At 37.4% G+C, this 13,159-nt stretch overlaps 1 protein-coding gene across 2 annotated transcripts; it reads left to right on the forward strand.

The window, feature by feature from the left end:
• Positions 1-656: 656 nt before the first annotated feature.
• Positions 657-12,917, forward strand: LOC111329109 (uncharacterized). Of its 2 annotated transcripts, XM_022933720.2 has the most exons (3): positions 657-803; positions 6,289-6,620; positions 9,327-12,917. In XM_022933720.2, the coding sequence occupies exons 2-3, from the start codon at positions 6,290-6,292 to the stop codon at positions 10,340-10,342; spliced, it is 1,347 nt and encodes a 448-aa protein (XP_022789455.2). In that variant the 5' UTR covers positions 657-803; position 6,289; the 3' UTR covers positions 10,343-12,917. The 2 variants fall into 2 exon arrangements, with proteins under 2 accessions (XP_022789455.2, XP_022789454.2); XM_022933719.2 differs by lacking the exon at positions 657-803 and having other exon boundaries at positions 6,171-6,620.
• The last annotated feature ends 242 nt before the right edge of the window (positions 12,918-13,159 follow it).

Raw genomic sequence — 13,159 nt, forward strand, 5'->3', positions numbered from 1 at the left:
TTGAATTTGTAGTTTTCAAGGTGTATTGGTACACTTTTTTGTAAGTTCTCAAATATATTCAATGTTTTGTATAAATTCAGTAATTCGTTCCAGTATTTTATATTGGATAATCTAAAGATGGCTTTGCAGGTATTTCTAATCGGGTCAAAGGGGAGGGGGAAAGCAGGGATACACTCCTACCCGGGAGACTTACTCCTGGAATGCGTCGCCCAAAGGGGTCATGATTTTCGCACTATTGTTGTAAGAGTTTCGTGAAACTCTCAGTAATATTTCGAAAGTTCACTATGAAAATAATTTGCCCGAGAAAATACGATCGATAACGAACAAATTGTATTACTCGTGACGTTGAGTTCGGTGGCATTTTTTAAGGGATCACTCATTTTCAAAGTGCAGATAAATTCAAACTGACGCGATCGAGAAATGCATTCTAGACCCCAGACCTCGCGACGCGCAGTTTCCTACCCGGTTATAAAACCATTTTGCATGAACAGGTGTAAACACGCCTATTTTACCATCTTCTCCTCTCGATTGCCATCGTTCGCCTGATTGGTTGTTATAATACAGCCCTGTGGCAAATCTCAATACCACAGAAAAGCACATAAATAGTAATTTGTCAACTATTGTTTTGGCGTGTAACAACGCCCTTAGTCTTTTCTAAGCCTCGAATGTACATATATATATATATATATATGTATATATATATAAAACAGCTGATAACCTCTTCATTTTCCCGGCGACAAGTCGTCGAATTTTAGCCGAATCACTCGAGTATTCGCTTGTGAAATATCGTGCATTACTTGCAGGTGAGTTCCATATAATTAATTCACAGAACCTGAATGATATGCCGGCAGTACTATTACAACTGAAACAGAGGGCTTCCTATCATTTGTTCACTTTAATTTCTATAGCGAAAGTAGAAAGTTATCTAAACTGAATAGAAACGGTCTGATAAAAAAAAAAAACCAGCCAGTTACGACTACAATATTCCTAAATATAATGAAAAATGGAAATTGTACAGCCCGTCGAACCGGCAATGTAAACTGATTTCTGATGATACTGGTACAAAACAAATCCAAATGTTATTAAATTTCAAAAAGGCAGAGCGACTTGTTCGAAGAAAAGCGCCAATTTTTCTCGTGATTTTCCATTCTTTTTCCTTTTTCTGTTTCAGTTTTTTTTTCTTAGTTGCCAACACACCATATACATATATTTAAAATCAGCCATGCGACTGAATCTAGTCTATGAACTCGTAATTAGCCGGTTGGAGATATTCCTAGCGCGAATAGGCGAAGACCAAATAAATCAGCTTGAATTATACATTAACTCCTTGGGGGCGAGAATATTCTGGATATGTTCAAATATTTAAAGACTGGTATACCACGGCATTATAAATAGAAAGATAATTCCTGTAAATAATCGAATTTTGACCAAAAGGCTTCCTTTCTCCTACCGCTCGTGTGACAATACGCTGAAAAGTGAGAACGGCGGGTGTGTATGTGCGTTTATTTTATTATATATTTTTTTGATGGATTGATCTGCTAAAAATGTCGAGACTTATCTAATCCTGCTGTGGATTCGCGCCATTTTGCGGTTTGTTGTGAATTTTCGGGTTTTCTATGCCTTGTATAAATACCCTGAAGAAATTTAAGCCAGTTAGGTTACACATGCCTATTCGATTTCTTCCTACTCTTCAAGTGAAGCTTTTCCCTTTTCCCAGAGAACTGAATAATTTCCCTGCGAAAATAATGAAGCTTTGACAATCCATTCACAATCAAGCTAAAATTGTCTTTCACTTCTTTTGGTTGCCAATATTATTAATTCAAGATAAGTCTGGAAGAAATGAACGTCCTGGAGATTACAGAATTTGATAAAAACGGCTAAGTGCGATCCCCTCTATGCAAATGAAGTTGAAAAACCAAAATGCACCTGACAGCCGTTAGGGCACGCCCTGGAAGTGTGGAATTGAGTTTTCGTATTTGTAATTTAAGCCAGCTCACTCGCAAGGGTGGTGGAATATTGATATTTAAAAAGTAGGATTTGCATTTTTACCCCTCCATGCTTTTCTCACAGCATGCCGCTGATTCAAGAAAATTGAAGAAAATTTGAAGAAAAATTGAAGAAAATTGAAGAAAAGTTGAAGAAATTTGTTTTTAAGTCTTTAAGGCACCGGCCGCGCAAATCCGGTTTCATAAAAATCAGTTTTAGTCTCGAACAAAACGAAGTAAATTACATTTGCCTAAAGTAGCCTTTTTTGTTATTCTCTCAGCTGTCAGCACCATTATTGCGCTTATATTTCTAAACGCATACCTTTTATAGTGTTTTCAGTTACCGTCCATACCAAAACACCCGAAAACATTGATGTTAGCCGCTAGATTAAGACAATTTTTTCGTCACTGTTTTAAGATAGATGCATTTTATAAACGCTCACTTTGGAAACTGATTTTAGTAGGCTCTGTTTTCTTGAATGTTTTCGGGTGTTTTAGGGTCGGATGATAGGCAAAAACACATCCAAAAACAAACCTGATGAACATGATGAATTATCTATGACATTTACGGAATTTTTTTACTTTCGACTTATAAGTTGATTTCATCACTGATTTGACGATGTCAATTTGTCACAAATTATCGGCAGAAAAAGCAATTAGGATCGAAAATGCAATGATAGCCTCCAAACAAAAAAATTATTCAACAAGTATGATGGTCCCATGTGAGTCTCTTCCACGTACTGAAAAGGGCAAATGAATAGCCGAGTGCCAGCATCATCTCAGCAAAAAGAGTTTTTCATTATTGTATCTCTTCGTTTCATTAGTTCGTTGATTAAATCTATTTCCGGAAGAGTTGTCACCAATTTTTGCAGAATAAGGGAATTAAAAAACCGGGTCGGGTAGTTCAAAGTTGGGTTAAGATAACCCAGGGTTAGTGTGAAATTTGATTTTAATTAGATCTCAAAGCTTTAAAAGAAAATTCAGTTTAATTCCATTTGTCTACAATTTGATTATTGAAAGCTCTGAAAAGAATTGGGAAAATTATCCCAAAATGGCTTTTGAACAGATAAATGTAGAAACCTGGATTAAAACTTTATTTAAGCCGCTAATCGGCCTTCGAACAACCGAACCCAGGTCATTATTTATCGCATGGGAGGTGGGGGGGGGGGGAATTTGGTGGTGTCACAATAAAATTTACCAGGTCTCCCCCATAAGGCTCTGTGATTTTCTTATGATCCCCTGTCATTGAGATTTAATAGGCAGTCAATTTCTATACTGCATTGGTGATGATTGGTACCCCATAGGTCCCCCCTGAACACCATGTGATAGCGCCAAAATTCTCCACCCCCACCCCCAAGTGGTAAATAATGACTTGTCCCGAATGATTTATTTTCGGTATAATTTGCAGAGTATATGTGATGCATTCAGGACCGAGTTGCAAAAACTAGTCATCGAGTACACCTTTTCTAACTTGTGTACAGAGCTATTAAAACAAAGAGGGAAATGTCATTATATCAAGCTTCAAGGCAAGCGAAAATAAAGGCCACGGGTGGAGTAAACACCTTTCCATCTCAAATCAAATAGCAACAAGATTTTGTTTAGTTAGCTTCTGACAGCTTTACTGAAAAGGCTCATCATTGCTGTTGCTTCTTCGGAGTCAATGTCATTACCGCTTAAAATAAAAATTCCTGTCCAACGTTTCTGTATCCGGGAGAAGTTTCTTGTTATGCAAAGTCAGTCCAAACAGTAGGAATAAAGGGCCGAGCCTTTCAAACTGATTCCCGGACACAAACCTTTTGCGGGACTTTAGCCTCTTTCAAGTGTAAGAACCAAAGGTAATTAGAGCGAGAAACTTAACAGTGAGTAAGTCTTGTAATATGGTATTTGGGCAACAACAAGTTTTTTTAGCAAAATAATTTATACAACATATTCCTTAGGAAGCTTCACTTTATTCTTGCAATTAGGCTTGCGAAGTTAATTTTATTAGAGGTGATTGAACTCTTTCCCGATCAAAAAGTGACATATCAGCGAAAGTGTAACGTGTCACCGTACTATTTAAGATGGTTCACGCGTTTTCCTTTTCAGGGATACTGGGTTGCGAACGAAATTCTCGCATCCGTTTCCATGCTTCAAGACCCGGGATCGGATGGGACTATCGTCTAAAACGGACTTTAATTAATATTCGTTGTTTCCATATATTTCCCATCACCATGTCAAATCACCTCCCTAGTTTATTCTCTTTTCTGTTGCAGAATGCAATTAAGAGCGTTGTTACTCGATACTCCTCGAATGTGATACTCGCGCATCAAAAGTAAACCTCCACCTGCGCCCGGCAATTTTTCGTCCGGGTGGATTAGAAAAACTGCCAAGTGTCTTCTGCGACAGAAACGAGGGCAAACTTCGGCGATAACATAACAGGCCCAACCTCGTTCCCAGGGTCTTTTCCCTTTGTTGAGGGTGGCCCCACCCCCAAGACCCTGGGAACGAGGTTGCCACCGGACTGGTCTCCCTGGCAGTCTGAGTGGGATCCTAAAAATGTTGCGGTGCCCTATGGGGGGATCGGGACAATTTCACATTGATAAAGCCAAAATTTTCTGAGTCACTCCCAGGCCGAAGTCGAAGTCTAATGTAAGAAGCCTGGTTCGTGTAAAGAAAAATTGCATTTTTGTATTACAGTTTCTACAGCTGGGCAATTCGGCTTAGGTTAGTCAGCCATCTTCTTAAGTTCTTCCTCTCAGCAGCTCCGATCCGAAAGATGATTCCCTGAAAAATAGTGGAACATTTCTCCGTCCATCAGTCATGGAAACTTTGATCAAGTGCTCTCGCTCTGCCTCGTTTATTTATTTATTTATTTATTTATTTATTTATTAATTTTTTGATCGATGTTGCCGTGGATTGCCAACGTAATTAACTATTTGCTTGGCAGAAATTTCCCAATTCTGAACACTCCCGGAAGCCCAGTGGTTGAGAAAAATTCCTTAAAAATGTTGGTGGGAATCTCCGATCTTACGGTTTGAGGGTCCCGTCCGTTCCATTCCCAGGGTCTTGAACGGGAGGGATGGTGGGGGTGTGTGTAAAAACCAGAACGAGGCTATCGAGTTTACCAGTCATCATGTGTGAACTAGCACGAGACATTTCGGCTGTTCCACCCACCGGAAGTAGACTAGAGTACGGCTGCTTTTGGCAGACTTTGACCTTGACCGCGCTCCATCTAACGTGTAACTCATGATATCGGTTTGTAGAGTGTTTGAATTCCGATGCTTTGGAGCGAGAGATTCTTAATTATATGTCAATCATGTTAAGGAGGACTAAGGAGTTCTCGATATAGGTACATGAAGGACAAACTGAGATCCCTTTGAGTGTACACGTATTTCGAAACACAGATCGGACTCTGACCCTCAAGTGCGCAGATCCAGTGTCTGGTATTAACTCAAATTTTCGTCTGTTGACTTTGAGCCAAGGGTCTTTCATTCAAAACAAAGAACATACTCAGGCGGAATTAAAAGACCAGATGCTAAGTATGCCGACTCTTTCTAAGATTGGCTAGACTTGCGGTGCCCATGGGCGTGCCTATTCAAAAGAATTTTCACGTGCAAATTAGAATTCGAACACTGATGCATTGTTCTGCAAAGAAACACCATTGTCATTTAATTGATTCAAAATTGAAAATTTCGTCTCAACAGTTTGTGATAAGATTAAAAGATGCATTTGTTCTCAACTTCTGAAAAAAAATGTTTATATATTTTATCAAAACTTGGCACGCATTGGCACCTTGTCTAGTATTGACTTAAAAGGCAACATAATTTGCTTATCGATGGAAATGAGCGACAGTTACTGTGAAAATTATGCAATCTCTTATTGCGTCAGTGGACAGTGAAATTTTTCTTAAGTCAATTTAAACGAAATCTATTTCGAGCTCGAGGAAGTTACTCTCAAAAGGTGTTTAGTTGTAAGGCAAGTTGTAAGGCGTATTTTTCTTTGAAAAAACCATCGTTAATTGATTATGTAAGCTCTCTTAATTATAACATATTTGCTCGTGCAAGACGAACATTGGTCTCGCAAATGGCTTTCCACTACAGGGCAACTTTTACGAATACGGCTTCTAATTGGTTAAAAGTTCACGCGCCATTGTTTTCAGCCAATCAGTACACATCTGGTGATATAAATCAATCTGTCTGCACCTCATGCGTTGCTTCCCGATGGTCGAGTGGACGGGTAATAACAACAAAACGGTAAACGAGGTTTCAAAAAAAGCCGGCGAGTTATTCATATCTAAGACGAAATTTTCGTCTTCCTTTCCCAGAATGAAGGAGATAAAGTACTATAGCTTCGAAGAGGTGAAGAAGCATAACAGTCAGGGAGATTACTGGGTTGTCATCGATGGTGGAGTTTACGATTTGGGTCGTTGGGCTCCGCATCACCCCGGCGGAGAGCTTCCGATACGATACATGGCCGGTCATGATGGTACGGACGTTTTCCGAGCCTTTCACTTGCCTTGGGTGACTGAAAAGAAATTGCCCGTGTTTAAAATTGGTGAAGTGAAAGAGGAATGCCAATGGACGGTGCAGGAATCCAGTCTGGTCAAAGACTTTCAAAAAGTTCGAGATGAAATCGAGCACTGTCTTGACACGAACTGTAAGTTGATCTTTTGTCTCAGCGTGGTTGTAGAGTCCAATAGTTTGTGCTTCTTGTGACTGTGGCTGACATTGGCTGATCTAAAATGTTTAAATATTCAGGATTTGGCGCTTTGAACGTGTGAAAATCTGCTTTTAGGCATTAGGGATCGTTTGGATGCATGGAAAATCCTCTTTGATTTTTACTGAATAAAATCTAAAACCCACTCCTGTTTCGATAAAACCTCGTTGTTGTAACAGAGTAATTTTGTAATCGCATTGACAATTCACTTTGGCATCTTCTAGATTTTTTACATTTTTTTTCCATTGGATTTATTTGTGACGTGCTTAGTTTACTTCAGTTTATTTACAATTTCACAAAAATGGCTTCCTTAGCTTGGCAGCATGATAATGTTAGGTCATCCTGAAAACACATTTGAAGGCGATTTTGAATTATTTGGGGGGAGTGGTTCTGCTTCGTTTTATCGTTCCTACACTTATTCGTAGGAAGATGCTCGAGTTCTATAACAATTTTAGTATTTACCCATGCGGATTTTAAGATTAGTGACAAAACTTGACCCTAAAAAGGAAAAAAACTTCCGCGAACAGCAGAATTCATATTTCCTGATTCTTTGTGTGTTATTAGCGATTTCATGTATTGGAAAAACACCTATACTTGGGAACAAAGAATCGATAGCAGGAGCGGTTATCGGAAAATTTCTTCTGGAGACGTTTATCTTTCAAAAATTTCTCAGCTAGCGTCAAATGTGTTTTATTATACTTCACAGTGTACATATAACTTTTTCATTTCATAATCTAGCATAAACAGAATCTTGTCTTATTAGACCGACCTTCCTCAATGCCGAGGAAATCATATCAGTTCATGGAATTGTGAAAAACGAGGGAAAACTTCATTTTCCTAATTCGAAACACAGTAAAGTGGGAAAGTGAAATTTCCACTATTATCATAACAAAGGAGTCGATCGTCAATTTGCTTCCGTTCTGTCATGTTGCTGGAGTCATAATTAGTTTGAAAGACGTTTCTTTTATGGAACATCATTCATATCACAATGGACATGTATAAATTAAATAATAGGATTTAGTGAGACAAAAGGATAGAGTTTACCACATTTTTCTGCTTCCAAAATATTTTTTTCCTTTAAACTGTGAAATATTTCATCTGCTTTTTGATTTTTTTTTCTAGATGTCTAACGCCAGTTTGACCTAAGGAGCTGGTGTAGAAGTTTTTTGTTTCTTGTCAGAAATACTATCACCCTCTCCACCAAAGTGGAAAAAAAAAAAGAAACTTGTCACAAGAAATTAATTTGTGAAATTTTGACAAAGGGATGCAAAATGATAAAAATTCTTGTAACTTATTTATGGAGATGTGTTGAAAAATTATCCCTAGCTTAAAGGAAAAAATTGGTGTGCAAATTGTTTGATGAACACTTAAAGTTCAAACCAGTGGCCAATGTGGTTACAGCTGTCCTGAGCATCTCAGACAACTTTTTAGATGAAACTGAAAACCAAAATTCAAGTACTTCTTAGCTGTCAGTAATGTTATGAAGCAAAGCAAAAATTATCAGTGAAACAAATGATTATTCAATTCAGTCTGCATACCTAATCACTAAAATCCAAACATGAAAGGAGAGAGAAGTTATGATGGTAAATATCTGGTTTAGGTAAACATTCTCATCTTTAATAACCTAGATAGCTGTTAGGTTTGTGATCAGGACACCTAACTAGTGCTCCCCATGGGTGACAACCCACATTGAATTTAGTTTTCAGGAAGATCAAGCTTGTTTTGTTATTTCTCAGTATTTGTAGAACTCTCCTCCACTGATGCTTTTGTCAATTAACACGGCAAGACAAAAATAGCACCTTTATTTTTACAATGCATGGTGTGGGGTATTTCTTGGATGAATTTTATTTCCTTTTAGTTAAATTGAGTCATGCAGTGGGTTCTGAAGTTCCTTGCATGCTCTCAGTGCCTTCCCATACCCTTGATTTTCACCAGCATTAAAGACGAGGTACACATTTTCTGGGATAATGTGTAATTGGAAAGGGATCATGCTTGCTTGATTCCTAAATATATGAACATGTAGGACAAATAAGGAAATACATGTGCTTTGGAAAAATTTTAATTTAAACAGGACTGAGCCAAATTTTAGCAGATCAGCTGACGGGGTTTGACTCAGAAAACACTGTTCTGCTATTTTTGGTTGATTCAGCCCTAGTTTTTGAGGAATATGATGTGCAGAAAACACTGTTTAACAGGCAGGTGGGGCCTTTTTACTCTAAACTAGTTCAAAAGGGGCTGTTATTCAAGGTTTTTGAATAGGCTATTACTTAGGGAAGGTGAGGCCTTTCTACTCTAAAATAGCTTGAAGGGTTGTTATTTAACGTTTTTGAATAGGTTAATAATTAGAACTAAGGATGAGTCAACAAACGAAATTATGGAACAATGTTTTTTATGTTATATCAAGTTTGATGGGCAGGACTTAGCATAATACAGTGAGAACATGAAACAAGCCCCATAAAAGCAAAATATGTTTTTTTTTAGAGGAGACCCTTCCATAAAAAAAATTTCTACTTTGGTTATCAAAGTCCTGAGTTATGTAGGGGTCAGAGAATTGAACCACTTTCTCAGAATTATGGAAGTAACTATTGCTATTTCCGCCACAGGTAGTAAGTTGTCATCTCCTAACCTTTTGTCCTTTGATCTTAGATTGGTACTATGCCGGGCATGCAGTCAACTTGAGTGTTATATTTGCTTTGCTCATCTATGGTGTTGTGTTCAGTAACAATGTTTACATACAAGTGGCCTCTTCTTTGCTCGTGGCACTGTTTTGGCACCAAATGGCATTTGTTGGACATGACATTGGTCATACAGCTGTCACTCATGACTTGAAGACAGATAGCTTGATTGGTATATTTGTTGGCAACATGACGACTGGTATCAGCATTGGATGGTGGAAGAAAAGCCATAATGCCCATCACATTGTGACAAACTCAGTTGAGTTTGACCCAGACATTCAACATCTTCCAGTGCTAGCCATTACTGACAAGTTTTTCAAGTCAGTGAGGTCCATGTATCATGAGAAAGTTCTTTATTTCGATGGACTGGCCAAATTTTTTGTTTCCTACCAGCACTGGCTGTATTATATAATAATGGGTGTTGCGCGGTACAACTTGTACCTGCAGAGCTTTCTGTTAGTGTTTTCCTTACCCAAAGGAATTAGAAAAACCCTGGAATTACTTGGATTGGCTTTCTTTTGGACCTGGTACATTTACTTGTGTTCCTATCTGCCCAGCTGGCCGGCTCTTTTCATTTTTGTCTCTGTGGCTCACTTCTTTGCTGGGCTCCTTCATATTCAGATAACCTTGAGCCACTTCTCTATGGAAACTTATCACGGTCATCCCATGGATGCTTTCAAGAGCAATGAGTTCCTTCTGTCCCAGCTGGCAACAACTATGGATATTGAATGTTATCCCTGGTTGGACTTTGTCCATGGTGGTTTGCAGTTTCAAATTGAGCATCATCTGTTTCCAAGACTACCTCGTCACAAGCTACGTAATGCCAAGGTGAAAATTCAGGAGCTTTGTAAAAAGCATAACCTCACCTACAGATCTAAGACTTTCTGGGAGGCAAATGTAGAAATCATCCAGAAACTTAAGGAGACAGCTACAAAAGCACAGTGTATCTCTCCCATCATTTGGGAAGGAATTAATGCAATTGGTTAGAATGTATAGCCATTAAGTTAAGTGTAATTTGATGGTAAAGAGAATGGCTTAGTGGAATAAAGTCCACTGTTGTAGTTAAAGGTATTCAGTTCTCTCCTCATGGTATTTAGTTATTGTCACAAAAGGGTACAGCAGATGTATAATTTTTTTTTTCTTATCCCATTTAAGTACATTAATTATTAATTTCCTTGAATTCAATTCAATTGGGCAGTCATAATGACATTCATGCCTGGTTAAATCAATTTCAAGATGAAATGGTAGACTGTGGATTGAGAAATGGAAAATTTTTTGGTGTGGTTGTCATTCCCTCTCAGCTTTGTTCTAGGAAAATCTCTACTGTGTTTGGAGGTGCCCTCTTTTTTTAGTAAGAAATTGTAATTGTTGTATTTAATTGAGGGAGGGACTGTCACAAAATATTTGTTTTTAGGGACAGTGGGGAGGGGGCAAGGGTGGGTTACAACTGCATTTAGGGAGTGGCAGTGTGTTGAAAAATTGCCAGTAGAAATAGCAAGGGAAAAAAGGTAATGTTAACTCTATAAACTTTGAGTCTTGGGTAGGTGGGTTGGTTAGATTTGTTATTGATGTATCTGTAACTTATTTTTCAGCAAGTTTTGATACAGAGTGTCTCAAACTTTGAAATTAGGAGTTGGTAACATTGGGTAGTAATTGATTGAAAAGGTTAAGCCTTTGAGAGTTATTTCTTGAGGCTTTGCAACACCTAGAACCACTGTCAATGATGTTACCATAATTTCAGTTTCGTTTTTTTTTCTATTTACTTTTTTAAATATGAAATTAATAGCCTAAGGATGGTTAAGGGGTTATTAATCTGTAGACTTAAAGAGATGCCGATCCTTTGTTCATAAATTTTGATTCACAATTGTTGACCCCTTCTTGCGCACTTTGTGAATTTTATGAAGGGGTGAAGATCATGACAAAAGATGATTTTGAATCTAGACTGAAATTTTGAGAAAGGACATGAATTATAGCTCTGAAAACCTGTCACAATAATTGTGATTGGAAGGAAATTCTATTAGAGATGATCACTAAGAAGTTGGTAACCCAAAAAAAAACCAAACAAAACAAAGAAACAAAACGAGGACTCTTGCCACTAGTTTCAAGACTGTAAGTTATGTGTCCGACAAAATGCGACCCAGTTAGAACATTTTAATGGAATGTTTGGACTTGAGTCAAGAAAACTGGATTAAGTACATAAAGACATATGAAGCTCTGTTGTTCTAAGATTATATTCTCTCCTTTTCTAATCCTTTCCACTCTCAAGATTCAAATAACTTTTCTCTCAATGTCTGTTGTACATTTGTTACAACTATAAACCAATTTGATAATTTTTTTTTCTATTTGTGCACCACCTTCCTACCTGAAAAATACATTTATTTAGTTTGGGTCACAAAGACTTCCTCTGGCAGTAGACGGGGTGACTTTCAACCATCTCTTGTTGTAAATGAACAAGAGGAGGCCATCTGTTCTCAGGTCAAGGCCTGCCAAGCAAATTTCTCTTTTGTGGTTTCACAGGATTATGTTGAAACAACACTAATTAAGATGTATCTTTTTTCATACAATTCTTCCAAGGAAGCTTACCTGAAATGATCATGTCCCACATGCTTTAAACCAGTATTTTTTGGCTCGAGTGTCAAATTTTTTCTCTGGGCCATTTTATTAAAGTTAATATTTTGGACAGTTGCTGATAATATTTAATTGTTGGTTAACAAAGCAAAATATATTTAAGATATTTAGACAAATTTATTGTTTGAAATATTGAGAAAAATATATTCAAATTATATAAAAATGACTATATATTTTGAAAAGACATACTATATTACAATTTTGACTTGTATTTTATCCCTTGAACTCCCAAAAGTGATTGACATGACATTTAGCTATAATATCCATCCATTATACGGCAAATGGGTAATAAGAATACTTAAACCTATCAGGTAGCAGGGTTGCCACGGTCAGGGAAAATCTTAGTTCTCGTCAAAGTCAGTGAAAAGTCAGAGAATTTTGTTTTGAGGGTTCCACAAAGGTTTGTGAAGTAGTCGATCAAGTGTAGCAAATCGGATAGAAAGTTTAAAAGCAATGGTGAAATGTAAAAGTGGATTTGGCCTGTTTGATAATTGATTTCATTCAAGGTCAGTGAAAAGTCAGGGAAGTTTTTGGGTTCTAATGAGTGGCAACCCTGGGTAGAAGTTGTTATCCTGATCTAGTGCCAAATTCTCTGACTTATTAATTTGCAGTGAAATGTGTAGCTGCTAGAGGGCAGAATTAAGAATCATATTTTGGGAGTTAAAGGGTTAAGTTGCCTTATTGGTGTTTGAGCACAAAAACAAACTGCTAGTTATTAGTTTCAATCTACATCTTGCATGTACAAATTTTACTTTTTGGCAAGACTTAGTGTTTTATAAGATATTTGTGGTTTTAGACTGTATGAATCCATAGCAACTTTTGGTTGAGACTTAAAATGGCATACAGGATTTCTTAAAACTATGAAAGTAACTTTTCATAGTTCTAGGTTATTAGATATACTGGCAGTTTATTAAATGTTCTTGTTTCTTGCCCACTTTTGTTTCATTTTACCATGCCCTGTCTGGTAGACCAAGTCTTTCCCCAGCTTGGAAAGTGGAAGCTACATAAAAGATACAAAATGGCTATGCATGGACCCAAATTCTTTATTGATGTGTTTACAATAGTCTTGTTGAGTGGGTTTCCTGGAAAAACCGTATCAAGGATCACTAGATCAAGAGTCAAGGATCAGTTGAAAATGAATAAAATAAATTAATAGGAATGATTGATTGCTCCCGT

The sequence above is a fragment of the Stylophora pistillata genome, chromosome 6 (assembly GCF_964205215.1).
Source record: "Stylophora pistillata chromosome 6, jaStyPist1.2, whole genome shotgun sequence".
Lineage (NCBI taxonomy): Eukaryota > Metazoa > Cnidaria > Anthozoa > Scleractinia > Pocilloporidae > Stylophora > Stylophora pistillata.